General features: G+C 36.8%; 1 protein-coding gene across 3 annotated transcripts in view; it reads left to right on the forward strand.

The window, feature by feature from the left end:
* The window catches only part of USP47 (ubiquitin specific peptidase 47), a 108,630-nt gene that overhangs the window by 88,997 nt on the left and 4,188 nt on the right, over positions 1 to 15,445 (forward strand). For all 3 annotated transcript variants that reach the window (XM_021001973.2, XM_021001975.2, XM_021001974.2), the window contains 6 exons: positions 1,197 to 1,404; positions 3,367 to 3,482; positions 5,514 to 5,633; positions 10,008 to 10,785; positions 14,541 to 14,716; positions 14,926 to 15,006. In XM_021001973.2, coding sequence (XP_020857632.1) covers positions 1,197 to 1,404; positions 3,367 to 3,482; positions 5,514 to 5,633; positions 10,008 to 10,785; positions 14,541 to 14,716; positions 14,926 to 15,006 — 1,479 coding nt within the window. The remainder of the gene's footprint in view (positions 1 to 1,196; positions 1,405 to 3,366; positions 3,483 to 5,513; positions 5,634 to 10,007; positions 10,786 to 14,540; positions 14,717 to 14,925; positions 15,007 to 15,445) is intronic.

A 15,445-nucleotide genomic window follows, 5' to 3' on the forward strand; every position in this document is an offset into this window, starting at 1 on the left:
TATCATGATGTGAGAATTAAACTATAAAACTTCACATCAGATATTCTTTGTGTTAATTGTGATTTTGCCTCTGGCTTGCTATGTAATTATGGATAAAATTTAATTTAACACATATCGGTGAGTGGCAATAGCAGCATTGAGTGTTTATGTAGCACTGTACATTTTACAAGGCGCCTTCCTCACAGTAGTATTGTGAAATAGGATATTCCAGTGACTCCCTGTGATTCCTCTGCTTAATTTCTGTTATCCTGTAAGTGTTTTATATGGAAAAGTCAGACTCAAGTTTGGTAGCACAAATGACATGTTAGTATTTGGTCTCGTTTGGGGACGTATGGTGTCATGTAGAGTGCCCACAGCACTCCTCAGTGCTGCCTGAACCAGGTTAAAATGGAATTGAGAAATATTTAACAAGATAAATAAAATAAAACAAAATTGAGATAACATTACATTTTAAAACTAAGTCAAAATGCAGCCTGCAGGATCCTGCTGTACTGGACAGTGGCTGTCCAGCAGCACTGGTGTAGTGAAATGAGTTTTGGATTTGGAGGCAGAAGAACTAGATTCCAGCACCAGTTCCATCATTTAATAGTGAAGCTAATCTTTAACTTCTTTTTGTCATAGTTTTCTAATCTGCAAATGGAAATGATAATACCTGAACCACCTAGCATACAAGGCTCTTGTAAGAAATTAAACACTTTATAAATTATGTGAATGTGACATCTTATAACGTAGCCCTTGTTATGCAAGCTAGGCTGCTTAAGAGGCTTTCCATGTTCATTCATAACAGTGTAATTGTTGCCGTATGATTGAACAAACAATGGAGTGATTCCTGTATTTAAACTATGGCATTTTCCCCCTTGTGATTCACAAGCTTATATGCTCGCAAGTTTATAGCCTACAGTTTATGTAGTACCCTGACTTTTGAGTGTAGTTTAACTTTAAAATTTGCACTGAAAAGCTTTTAATATTTTATGTTTGAAATACTTTGTTATATGGATTACATGCTTAATAATTTAAAATATCATTTGGGGATGACTATAAAAATAGAAGTTAGAATTTTAAAAGCATTTAATTTATACCTCTAAATCTGTTGTATTTGTGCATCTATACAAGTCATGAGTATATATTTAGGACTATAGGTAATAATAGTGATATTAGATTAAATAAAATTTGTGGGGTAATTTTTCCACTTTTAGATGATGGATTTAGAAGAGATCATTCCCCTAGATTGTTGTCGTCTTGTTAAGTATGATGAGTTTCACGATTATCTAGAACGGTCATATGAAGGAGAAGAGGATACTCCAATGGGACTTCTACTTGGTGGAGTCAAATCAACATACATGTTTGATCTACTCTTGGAAACCAGAAAACCTGATCAGGTTTTTCAGTCTTATAAACCTGGTGGTAAGAAATATAATACTCTTTTAAGAATTTTGTATACTTTAAGTTACTTAAAAGTAATGTAGGGTGGGTTTTTTTCTATTTTTAAATTGAATGAACTTAATTTGAACAGTTTTACTCATTCTCAAAATTTGGAATGACTTTGGCAAATTAAGAAGCATTTAGAGCAAGCATTTAAAAATTCAAAAGGTATGTGTACAAAGAAATGTATGGAGAATGCAAATAAATAATCCAAGTACAAAATGGAGATAATTATCCTTCTTCCTTAACTTAGACAAGATCTTGAAGTCAGAAGGCTGCCTCTGTTACTCAGCAATGCAGCACTGTTTCTAGAAGGAAAATTTGAAAGTAAAATGTATAGAACTGTGAGTTTTCATACTGCATTTAAGTGATACAGAGCATGTTCTTTGCAGTATTCCTATAATGTGGGCAGGTGCTAGTATTGACTTACTAGGAAGAAATTCTGGATTTGGAGTCAGGATCTTGGTTGAAATCCCAGCTCTGCCACTTACCACCTGTGTGGCCTATAGCAAGTCACTTCATTTGTCTGGGGCTCAGGTTCCTCACCTGTAAAGTAATGGAGTTGGACTGGATTCCAGTTCTGCGATCCATAGTAACCTCATCTTAAAGATAACTTCATTGAAACTTACTGCTTGTCCAGGGTTACATAGCTCATAAGTGTGAAATCTGGGACTCCAGCCAAAGTCTGCTGTCTAAAACCTGTGTTCTTCCACTATATCATAACGCTTATAGGAAAAAAGATTCCAAGTTACCTTAAGCATTATTCGAGACTGTACTGTGGCCTGTGTAAAGTTTGTTGCTCCCTCCCTGAATGGGTATGAAAGAAAGCAGCAAAGATGGTTAAGAACTGGAAAATAAGACATGAAGATGAGTTAAAAGACTATTGAGCATGGAAGAAAGGTTCTTAACCTTTTTGTGACATTGACCCCTTTGCAGCAGGGTGAAATCTATTGACCCTTTCTGTTTGTAACCTACATTCATAAATGAAGGAAATGTTAAATTTCAGTTAGAAGTTAATGAAAATAAAGATGTGGTAGGAGTTTTTTTTCCATCTAAGTTGATGGACCCCCTCAAATCTCTCCATGAATTCTTAGGGTGAGGGGAGGGGAAGATGCTGTGGACTCCAAGGGAAGAAGCCCTGTGAATACTTAAGCATTTTAAAGTTCCTGTTTCTTTGGCATAAAAGAGTGGGGCCAGGCTTAAATTTTAGAATTAGATGAATGGAAGAGCCTTCAAACTAAAAGGATTTATACAAAAGTTTCTAAGAACATTAGTGAAATGGTTTTCCCAAGAGATCTTTACTTATAACAAGATAATTATAAACAGTTTAGGTTGGATTATTTATTAGCAGTGGTGTGGACTAGATGAGACCTTAAATGCCAGCCCATTTTTGTTTCATTGTAGCCAATATCTAAGATAACTAAATGGTGTCAGTTTGTATTTTGGAAAGAATCAAAATTGTACTTTGGTACTTCAGAAAGTATCAAAGTAGAGCATTGGAAATAACGTTCCAAAAAGATTCTCGTTTTAGAAGACATATCAAATTGCTCTTTCTGTACTATATATGAAATGGGTTGCGTATTGCTTTATTAGTAATGTATAGAGCAAAAGTCACATTTAAAGTAAATAGTAAATTAAATATTAACTATGAATTAAGGTTATTGGTTAGTGGAAAAGCTTGAGGCATTTTAGGAGCCCAGTTTACTGAATTCTTTTTCATTTTCATTATGGAAAGTTTGCTTGATTTGTTAAGAGCAGCTCTTGATGAAGAGTCACAAAAACAATGTCTTACTAAATGTGTACATTATACTTTTTGGTTCTTTTTTACATAAAGAAAATTTCCATCTTTGTGACCATATCAAAAACCACACTATGAATAGCTTATTTAAGTCAATTGCTTTGAGTACTAAGCGGTTCTGTTCTTATGTATTTCAAATGTGGCAGAGGTGATGGTGAAAGTCCATGTGGTTGATATAAAGGCAGAGTCTGTTGCTCCTCCAGTTAGCGTACGAGCTTATTTAAATCAAACGGTCACTGAATTTAAGCAGCTTATTTCAAAGGTAAGTTTTAAATAACAGTCTGTATATGGAGGAAAATAATTTACATTTCTAATGTAGATTTATGGTTAGTTTTTAGCATGCGTAAAGTTCAATAGCACAGTAACGTTTTTGAGAAGGATGTCTAATGGTTACATTTCTTTCACTAACACTGATGAATGCTTCATTTCTAAGGACAACTTTTGGCAAGTGCTAGTGATGTGACTGCTTTAAGTGAGTTAATTACCACAGTTTTTGAGAGTGCTTAGCATTTTTCTTTTCTTCTCTTTACTTTTTTAAAGATTGTTTTTAAAGGATTTGACACTAAATATTTGTTCATCCTCATTTGCCCAAAAGAATTACTTTAGGCATATTCCAAGTATACCTTATTCAGCAGACTTTTTTTGAGTACCTACTGTATGCATTTGATAAACCATAGGGGATACAGAGATGAATAAGGCATGGTTATTACCCTTAAGTTGCTTTTAGTTTAGTAGATTAGGTAAGTCAAGGACAGAAGTAACTATTAAGCAAAGCAGAATATGAGCAATCCCCCAAGAAAAGTAGAGTGCTGTGGGAGTTCAGAAGAAAGAGAGTCACAGTAACATTTCACTTTTGTTTTCTGTGATAACACTGCACTGCTACACATTAAAATATGTTCCCAGATTATCTTTGTACTTGTATTCAAAGCATATTTTGCCTATGCATTTTTATGGTCCATATATATTCATTTGTAGAAATTAGGATGTTGGAGATGATGATTGTTAATCTTTTTCTTTTTAGCTCAGAAATAACAAAATGTCAGTGCTTTTGATCATTATTAGAACTATGTGTACATTTGCTTGAATTATAAAAGATAATATTGTCCTAGATAGACATATAAACTAGAATTTTGGAGTTAGTTTTGATGGGGAGGAGAAAGGGAGTAGGTACAGGCCTGAGATTTAGTAAGCAGGGAACTCCTGGTGTGGAAACTGCCTTCACAAATTGCAGATCAGCAACTTTTTTGTGATTTGGGTATATGAATGTTGCCTGGAATATTAATATGTGAAGTGACTTGCAACTTAGGTGTCAGATGCAGGTCTTGAACCCAGGTCTTTCGGGCTCCACAGGCTGGCCCTCTATCCTCTATACTAGAGAGAAACTTTCTTAGCATTTTGTAATTGAGGAGGCAGTGGACAGGTTTTGTTAATGTCCTTTTTGACCTTTATTTAACATATGTTCTTCCGTTCTTGCCATTTCATTTAAAGATAGAGGTGTGTATGAGCATATTCAAGAACATAAAGCCTGCCGGTTAAGTGGGGGAAGGGGTGAGATAACAAGGGGCAGCTCTGTGCCAGCACACTCAAAACCCATTACTACCTTAGGCAGGCTTCTCCCATGTTCCTCTGTGTTGTTCAAGCAGGTTTCTTGATTTGTATTCTCTGAGGGAGTAGAGACAAAGAAGTAGCTCAGTCTCTGTTCCTTTCTGTCACTGGAAACTGGAACTGGAGATTGACAGTTTCCTTACCAGCCAACCATTGGTTTGTACCTTTAACCATACAAGCGTATTGGACTTTTAAACTAAGAGACTACAGTCAGGGATGAGGGAGCTGTTCCCTCAGTCATTTTCATAGACATGATGGGAAACAAACAGGTTTGTTGGACAAAATTTACTCTTCTTGTTCTGTCTTTGATTTGAACTTTATTATGACTTATCAGAATGTTATTGATTGGTTAAGAAGCTAGAATTTTCAGTTTTGAGTGAGATCTCACCTCTAATCCCTTAAAGTAAAATTAAAGTGACTTAAGTGAAATATTTTTAGGTCGAGATTTTTGTTGTAGATGACTTTGCAAGTGTTCCTTTGGGCTCCTAATGAGCAGCATAGTTTAAACAAATGGGATTAGTAAGATTATACATATTCTTGAGCTTTTTTTTTAACTTCAGCTAGTTACCTTCATATTAACCCACTGAAAAAAAGGAACCAATGTCATATTTTCTTGGCCAATTCTAAATTAAAGTATAGTTTCTTGCAAAAAAAAAAGTACTCTTCTATAATTATGATTCCTTTATAGACTATACATCTGCCTGCGGAAACAATGAGAATAGTTCTGGAACGCTGCTACAATGACTTGCGTCTTCTCAACGTGCCCAGTAAAACCCTGAAGGCTGAAGGCTTTTTTAGAAGTAACAAGGTGTGTCTTTAATGACTCTTCTCCTACATTTGTTTTCTTTTTGTTCTTTTTTTTTTTGTCTGAATCTGTGATTTCATGGGTATAGGAAACTCATAGTAAGGGAATTCTCTCTACTAGTGTGACTATTTGCAACTTTTCCTCTTAGAGATTTTCCTGGAGGGGTCAAGTCACTAGCCCAGTGCTACACAGACAGGTCACAAGTGGCATTGAGCCCAAGGCTTTCTGAGTCAAAGCCTCATTGCCTTTTACATTTCCTACATTAGTCAGTTTAATCCAGATAGAAGTGCAAACTTCTTAACCTCCTTTTCCATCTCTCTCACCCTGCTTCCCAAGCTTGATTCCAGCCAGGTCAGTCTTCCTACAGCCCCATCCATACCATATTGATATTTCTGCCTCTATCCTTTTGTGCAAACTGTGCCCTTTGGAATGCCTGCCTTCTTTTCTTTACCTTGATCAGACCTATTCTTTCTGCAAAATAAGTCAGATCCTACTTTCTTTATGTAGTATTTGTTTATTCACATATTGACACCTCCCTCCTCTATATTTGGCCATTCTTAAACCCGGTCCTATAATCAGAGCCAACCCCACTTATGGGACTTGGGCATGGGGGAGAGAAAGGCCTCAGGGACAGGGCCCTCCTGAAACTCACAGTAAGAACAGCTCCTAGCCTGGGAGCATCATGTTCTTCAGAGTGAAAAACCTTGCATAGGGGAAATCCTTCACAAAGGCTTGAGCTCACTGAATTGTTTTCCCCTTTCCCCATTGAAAAAAGGGAGTGAAAGTTAATGATCTTTTCTTCTTTGGGTTTATTTATGCTTTCCAGTAATTACCACTTTAATCCATATTGAAGCCCACTTTCATTGGTTTGCTGTAGCTCTGTCACATCCTCAGAGAGCTCTTGCTTTGTATGTTTCTTCTTGATCATTTTTCTGATCTCATTCATTGTCTTGTCTTTACTTCAGCATCTTATTTAAATCTTCTCACTCTTAGTCATTTTCCCTGTTCTCTGACTGACTTTCAGTGATCAGTAGGCCCTACTAAACACCCAGTGCTGCCTGGCCTTGTGATTTCCACACCTGGTGACACCTTTTTGGAGTGGGAGGAGTGGGGCAGATCTAGAACATCATCAGTGGCCTTGCACATCTGCAGCTGAGTTGCCCGGGAGGACTGAGTTCTTGAGTGTCCTGCCCAGGCTCACACAAGGCAAGGCTCGAACACAAGTCTTCCTGACGGAGGCCAACTCTCTAGCGGCTCTGCTGGCTTTGACTGTCCTGCCTTTTACCACTTCCCTCCATGCCAAAAGTTAGTTTTGGCTTGCCATGCTGCTGTTAAACTTGCCTCTTTTTCTCCTTTTCCAGACCCAAAGAAATATTTTGAAATAAAGCAAGCTATAGCCAGGATTGGTCATCAGATGAGAGGGAGGGCAACAGTGAGAAATAGGAGTCTAATTGTTTAAACTTTATTTTATTTCTATTCTTAACTTAAAACACCAAATAAAGTAAACATTTCCCTATACATTGTAGAACCAAAGGAAAGAATTGTACGTGAAACTGTGAATCTCCATTACATAGAAATTGCTTTTATTTTTTAAGTATATAATAAATACAATGTGTAACTTGCAAAGCTGTCCTGCTTGTCTTTGATTCCTTCTTTTGGGGGGAAGAGAGGGAGGGAGGAGAACCTAATCTCAGTCTCTCTCTCTCTCTCTCTCTCTCTCTCTCTCTCTCTCTCTCTCTCTCTCGCTCTCTGTCTCACTCTCTCTCTCGCTCTCTCTCTCTCTCTCTCTCTCTCTCTCTCTCTCTCTCTCTCTCTCTCTCTGTCTCGCTCTCTCTCTCTCTCTCTCTCTCTCTCGCTCTCGCTCTCGCTCTCTCTCCCCTTCCCCCCCAGCCTTTCGGAGTGCTGGGCCTGTGGTCAGAACAACCCAAGTTTGAACATGGCCTCAGATACTAACTGTGTCACCCTGGGCCGGTCACTTAACCTCTGCCTGCCTCAGTTCCCTCACTTGTAAAATGGATAATAATAGCACCTACCTTCCAGGGTTCTTATGAGGATCAGATGAAATAGTATTTGTAAGAGCACTTATCACAGTGCCTGTCACATAGTAAGCACTATATAAACATTATCTATTGTTGTTGTATTATCTTTATCCTTCCCCTCCCCCCTCAAAAAATGAAAGGAAAAAAAGTAACGAGTCTGTATGGTGAAGCAAAAAAAAAATCCCTACTTTGGCTCTGTCAAACAAACATGTCTCATTCTGCATCTTGAGCCAATTACACAACCTCTGAGGTTGTGAGTAAGTAGGCTTCTTCATTGGTCTTCCAGCATTGTGGTTGATCATTATATTGATCATAAATACTTCAAAGTTGATTTTTCTTTATAAAGTTGTTATAATGTAAATTGTTATCCTGGTTTTGCTTACCACACTGAATCAGTTTATATGTCTTCCCAAGTACTTCTGAAACCATCCCTTTTGTTGTGGTGCCATAATGCATTTCGTGTATTACGTGTATTACAAGTGATAGGCACCACTAGATGGCCCTGAATTTCCAGGGTTTTGCTACTATGAAAAGAGCTACTATAAATATATTTTTACATAAGGACCCTTTTCCTTTCTTGGAGGCATAGGCCTAATGATGATTTCGCTGAGTTTTAAAATCTTTGTTCCGATGAGACACTTCAAAGTCTTATGCTTTTGCCTTTTTCTGAGCATTTTTAGTTTTGCTTTTGAGCTTTGTCTTATATTGATTTCAGTATCAAAAATATACAATACTATAGAGCCTTATGGTTAAGCATCCAAACAAAATATAAATAATGCTGTGCAATAGTTATTATAGTGTTACAACTGAAATTCCATATCAGCTTTTGGTAGCAATTTAATAGAAAGCATCTGATTTTTAGCCCCTTAGCCATAAATACGACATGGGAGGTCCATGGTTCGTTAAAACTCAATGATGCAATAGTATTGACTAGATCCAGATGGAGCTTTGGTGTAATAATCTTCTGAGAAAGCACAGGATGAAGTGGTACACTTTGAGGAATGAGGAAGGCACAGTTTTTGTTATTATTGTTGTTCAGTTGTGTCTGATTCTTCATGACGAAAATACTGGAGTGGTTTACTGTTTCCTTCTTCAGCTCATTTTACAGATGAGGAAACCAAGGCACACAGGATTAAGTGACTTGTCCAGAGTCACACAGTCAGTGTCTGAGGCCGTATTTGAACTCAGGAAGATGAATCTTCTTTCTGATTCAAAGTGCAGTGCTCTATCCACTGCGCCACCTAGCTGCCCACCTGGACAGCCCAATATTTTTCTACTTTTTCCCCTTTAGAATATTTTATCTGTATTACTCCTTCATAAAACATATAGACAAATATTCCAATGTGAACTTAATTACTGCCTGTCTCTTGTAGCATTTTATAAATTGTTAAAGGCAGGAGAAATCTTAGAAAACGTCTAACTTAATCCCTTCCTTTTACGGATAAGGAAACTGAAGCCTAAACTGAAGTTCAGTGTCTTACCCACAGTATTAAAATGTTTCCATTATTGTGTATTAAACTGTTTCATTTCTAAGTTTAACCATCTTAGTATGTCCATTTTTAGGTCACATGATTAAAGTATTAGCTCCCAAACTTTTTAAATCTATACACACTTATGACCTTGCCAGGTTTACTGGTCTATCCATTTGTCATTTCTGTTGCCTTTTTGTGTGCATATACACACACTTGCCATCCTTCCTTCCTTTTCCACCATGATTACCACCGTCGCCATTAGCCTGGTTTAAAATGAGAAAAGATCTATGAAGAAATACAGGATTTTGTGACATTTCAAGGACTTCTTCATAATACATTGAAGTGTTTCTTTCACTGGTTAAGAAATAATGGAATAGAAACATGATACCAGTGAGGTCCATATTGCATATTCTGTTTCCATACAAGTCAGTTAACTTTTTTTATTGGCAGAGGCGGCACCACTAACAATTAGCCATCTATCTCAGAGATGTATAGATGTATATGTTGCTCATTCTCCTCCTGATAGCACCATCTTTGTCTACCAAGGGCAGCACACTCTTATTAAACTTTTCAGATTTAATGGGTTTATAAGGTTTAGAATGTGTTTTCCTAAACAGTGGAATGCTAAACATAAGACACTTACTAATGAGAATAACTTTACAAAGGTCTGAGTCTTTGCAACAAGCTTATGTAGTGACTTAAGCATTTGAACTTAAATGCCTTATAACCTAAATAATTTATTTCCTTTAACAAATTTTTTTTTCAAATTCAATATGTATCCTTCTGTTTGAGAACTATAACTCTCATGTGATACCTGAGAACCAAAACTACGATGATATAATGGAACTCTCTGCCTTAATGTTTAGGTATTTGTTGAAAGTTCTGAATCTTTGGATCGCCAGATGGCCTTCACAGACTCTCATTTGTGGAAACTGCTGGATCGCCATGCAAATACAATCAGACTGTTTGTTTTATTACCTGAACAATCTCCAGGATCTCATTCTAAAAGGACAGCATACCAGAAGGCTGGTGGGGATTCTGGCCACATGGACGATGCTTGTGAAAGAGGTAAAGGACCTCTGGGGAGCCTAAAATCTGTCGAGGCGATCTTAGAAGAAAGTACTGAAAAACTTAAAAGCTTATCTCTGCAACAGCAACAGGATGGAGATAACGGAGACAGTAGCAAGAGTACGGAGACAAGTGATTTTGAAAACATTGAATCACCTCTAAATGAGAGAGATTCTTCAGGATCAGGAGATAACAGAGAACTGGAACAGCAGATTCAGACTTCTGATCCAGAAAATTTCCAGTCTGAAGAGCGGTCAGACTCTGATGTGAACAATGACAGGAGTACAAGCTCAGTGGACAGTGATATTCTTAGTTCCAGTCACAGTAGTGACACTTTGTGCAATGCAGACAGTGCCCCAGTCCCTTTGGCTAATGGACTTGACTCTCATAGTATTACAAGTAGTAGAAGATCTAAGGCAAATGAAGGAAAAAAAGAGACCTGGGATACAGCCGAAGAAGACTCTGGAACTGACAGTGAATATGATGAAAGTGGCAAGAGTAGAGGAGAGACACAGTACACGTATTTCAAAGCAGAATCCTACGCTGCAGATGAAGGTTCTGGGGAAGGACATAAATGTATGTAATTTTTTAAGTCAGTATCCATGTTCATCTTACTTAATATTTCAAGCAATCTTTAACTAAACTAAGAGTCCATTACATTCACTTCTAAATCCATTTGTGAAAGCCGTAAAGTTTATGCAAGGTTGTAAAACCTTGCCCTTTATAGCTTTTGTTATAATTTTCTTGGTAAAATTAAGTTGGTGAATTTACATACAGATAACATATAGAAATGGGGCACACTTAGCCCTTCTGGTAAAAGAGGTTAACACTTACTCATTTTGTAAAAAGAAATTGTGATAAATGATGGTTTTGGTTAGGGGGAAAATAGGAATAGTTTTAAAAATAAGTAACACAGGAAAGCATGGAGACTGTTGAAGAAATATGTCATATTCAAAAACCCAGGAGTAAAGTATTCTAGATTTTTTTAAATTACTTTGTTCTAGGAAAGGAAAGAAAATACCTGCATGACTAGCTGGAAAAATGAAATTAAAGAAAAGATCTTTTCATTTTGCTAAGGAAAAGGTTGAACAAAAATAATTAAGGCATACCCCACTTATCAGTGATAATAGATTTTTAAAAATACATCAGAGCAAAAAGTCTTTCTGACAGTTGTGATCACAGTGTATTAGACATCTGAGGGACAGGCAAAAGTATTAAAATGAGAAATCAAATGTTTGTCTCAGTCTTTACTGAAGAAGATTTTAAAGAGAGTCCTACTCCCATACAGTGTGTTCTTGAAGTGGCCTAATCAAAGGTATTAGACCAAATAATAGAAAATGCGCAGTGTTCTGGAGCAGGGGTTTTTAATCTGTGATCCGTGAGCTTGGTTTTTTTGTTTAAGTTTTGATCACTTGTTTCAATTTTTTTTGTAATTTTTTTTGTAATCTTAAATATTGTATTTTATGCATTTAAAAACATTTTGAGAAGGATCCATAGGCTTTTTCAGACTACCACAGGGAGTTTAGGGGTATGATACAGAAAAAGTTAAGAACACTCGTTCTAAAACTAATTGACAAACTTTGTGTAGCCAGTATTTGTTTTTTGTTTTTTAGGCATTTGGTGTTAAGTGACTTGCCCAGGGTCATACAGCTAGTAAGTGTCAAGTGTTTGGTCTGAGGCCAGATTTGAACTGAGGTCCTCCTGACTTCAGGGCCAGTGCTCTATCCACTGTACCACCTAGCTGCCCCTTGTAGCCAGTATTTGAACCTGATGACCTCTAACCAAGAATTTTAAAGAAACTTGATGAAAATCTAGAGCCATGACACAGCTAGAGAAAACAGATGGGTTTCACTATACACACTTCACTTCCTTGTACCTTATGTGGATGACGTGTGTTGTGAGGTACAATCACATTCACTTTCCCTGAAGTGTACCCCTTTTTCACTGACACCCCATTTCCCTCCCCAACACAGATACATTCACTCACACCCAAGACCTGAGGGCAAATCATTTCCTTATCAGGTACAGGTATTAGTGGTTATAAATAGCAAGTTTCAGGTAGCAAATTGCCAGTATAGTCTAAGGGGGTTTCCAACAGGTTCCCTAAAACTAAGGAGTCATGTTTATTCTGGGAAAGTTCAGAGAAGGTTTGATAAAGAATCGTTAGGCTGTATGCCTGATAGGTGACATATCGGCATTATTTCTAGGAAGGAAATGACTTAAAAATCATCTAAATGGGGAATAGTGATAGTGATTTACAATGATTGATTTAACTGCCACTTGATTTTTAAAAGACTTTCCATAACAAATTTTTTGTCACAAGTAAGGAATTTATTTAGAGACAACAAACACAAATGTCTCTGAAAAGAAAACTGTAAATAATAAAGTCTTTCAGTGAGTCTGTCTGGGTCTACTTTTCCACAGTTTTATAAATAATTTTAAAGTAGATTCCTAGGAAATCTGCAAATTGGCAGATAACATTTGAGTCCTGGGTTGTGAAATATGAGGCTGATGGCCCAAAGCAGCAAGAACATTTTGCAAGATCATGTGACTGAATGGAAGCGTTGCAGATAGGTTTTTGTCTAGGCAAATGTAAAGTGATTCATTGAGAGAACAATAATCCAAATAACATTTGTTGAAAAATAAACCCTTGACCTTCAGATATGAACCAGGAAATGTATTGGTCATCATGGACGTTTTCCTGAAAACAGTGAGGACGCATAATTGAAAAGAAACGTTTGAAAACTCTTCTACCTGTGTAAAAAAAAAAAGCCATACTAACTCTCCGTGAGAAATGTTTCTTACATTTTTTTGAGTGTGGAGACTGAAGCATGTAGGCATTAGGAAAGAACAGCTCAGATGATTCAGGGATGAGAGGCGGAAATAGTATGATGGCCGTTTTAGCCTGGAAAGTTGAAGACTAAAGGGAGGGAATATGATCAGTGTCTATAAATCATGAAATGTATGGATTAACAGATCCTTATTTAGCACCTGTATAAAGCACCGTCCTGGGTGCTTCATAGAGTACAAGACATGGTCCTTACTTTCAGGAGTTTACAGCTTCTCGGTGGAATATGTATGGACTAGTTACTACACCAGCCAACTGGGCTGGCACACCGTGAAACCTGAACGAAAACATAGAGGCTAGGATAGCAGTATATGCGTAGTAAGTTCATAGGACTGTACTCCGTGGTCTAAAAATAATCAGTTGTTTGAAAAGGGAAGTTTGTACAGTAATTCATGGGGGGCAGTTACACAGTCCTTGGTATACATTGGGCATTTAATAAATGCTTCTTGTATGAATTAAGGCAAACCTTAGGCTGCAATATCTTTGAGCTTTTGCAGTTAATATCATGGAAGACAAATTGTGCCTTCCCATAGCATGGGCTTTTGTGACACTGAAATTATACACCAATTCCTGCTTTCTAGAAAAATATAATATGATAGTCTTTGCTGGGTGTTAGGAGAAGAAATGTGCGGTAATGCTGCATTTTTTTATAACAGGAGCGGTGAATTAAAGTAAGCAATATTTAGTTTTTGCTTTTTGTTGGAATAATAGAAATATGCCATAAATTGGGATAATATTCCTAGAAAATCCCACCCCAACAATTTAGAAAAAAAATTAGTAGTAAACAAACAGCCATATATAAGATAACTACAGCAAGACTTATGCTTGAGTAGCTTTTCTTGAAATTAAATCGCTGGGGGCTGCTAGGTGGTGCAGTGGATAGAACTCCGGCCTTGGAGTCAGGAGGACCTGAGTTCAAATCTGCCCTCAGACACTTGACACTTCCTAGCTGTGTGACCCTGGGCAAGTCATTTAACCCCAATTGCCGTATCCAAAAAAAAAAATCGCTGTTGTTTTATGTAACCACTTATATGCACTTTTTCCCCTTTGACATCCAACTGTATTAAAAAACAGTGTTTTAGTGGGGAACAAAGAGACAATTTTTTAAAATGTCTTCCAGGAGTTAATGAGCAGGTAATATTTTAAAAATTATAATCTTTTCTTATATGTGTCATACATTATTTCCCCATATTTACAGAAATTACTAGAAAAAGTCAGGAAATTGGCTTTCTAATTCTTCACAGAAATCAATACTTACACATCTCTAAAAGGTTTTTATTTCATTAGGATTTATTTTAGAGCGGTTTTAAAGCAAGTACTTGGATTTTATTCAGTGTTGTGCTTTCTTTTAACTGAGTAAGGTACCGTATAGCATCTAAATATTGATTGCATGAATGAAATTCAACTCTTTAAAATGCACAGATGTTTCATATACTGTTGTATTTATGCTTTTAGACTTTTAAAAAATGTTATTTTTGCTTAGGGTTGATGGTGCATGTTGATAAAAGAATTACACTTGCTGCCTTCAAACAACATTTGGAACCCTTTGTTGGAGTTCTGTCTTCTCACTTCAAAGTTTTTCGAGTCTATGCCAGCAATCAGGAGTTTGAGAGCGTCCGACTAAATGAAACACTTTCATCATTTTCAGATGACAACAAGGTTAGTGAAAATAGTTATTTATTACTAATAGAGCCAGATTTGAGTGGGTTGATTTGAGAGCATCATTTGCTTATTTCCTCATATCCTCATAAAGTGAAGTTGAGGACCTAGAAAATGTAATTTTGCTATCATGGCAGCTAAGCCCTAAGTAACTATTTTTCATTGTCTTTGTTACTATATGTCTGACAAATGTTGTTTCTGACTTGTAGATTACAATTAGATTGGGGAGAGCACTGAAGAAGGGAGAGTACAGAGTCAAAGTGTACCAGCTTTTAGTAAATGAGCAAGAGGTAAGGCACATCTCTTTTACATCAAAAGTAAGAGAACTTCTTATGATTTTGGAACATTTAGTACTTCAAACAATGTATGATTTCATTGATGTGGCCACTGCCTCCATTGCAGATGGCAGCCTCTCTGTGTCTTAGAATATAGCTTCATGAGTTGTGATCAAAACAAAGTCTTCCTTTGAAAGTAGGGCTTTGATAGATTTTACTATTAGTTTTAAATTCTAGGTCTTGGGGTCACCCATCTTCTGTTGAGAAAAAGTTACTTTTGATCTGTCCAAAACCTTTTGATTATCTAAGGTGAGCAGAGATTCTGTGGAAAAGGGATTTCACAGTAAGAAGATTCATATGATCTGCTTTTAAATTTTTTCGTTTTGCTAAATGTTTATCTTAATTGAATCTCACTTCTTAAATAATGAACAGATATTTTAGTTTCTGTGGTAGG

This window comes from Phascolarctos cinereus, unplaced genomic scaffold (genome assembly GCF_003287225.1).
Source record: "Phascolarctos cinereus isolate Bilbo 61053 unplaced genomic scaffold, phaCin_HiC Scaffold_9;HRSCAF=440, whole genome shotgun sequence".
In the NCBI taxonomy this organism is placed as follows: Eukaryota; Metazoa; Chordata; class Mammalia; order Diprotodontia; family Phascolarctidae; genus Phascolarctos; species Phascolarctos cinereus.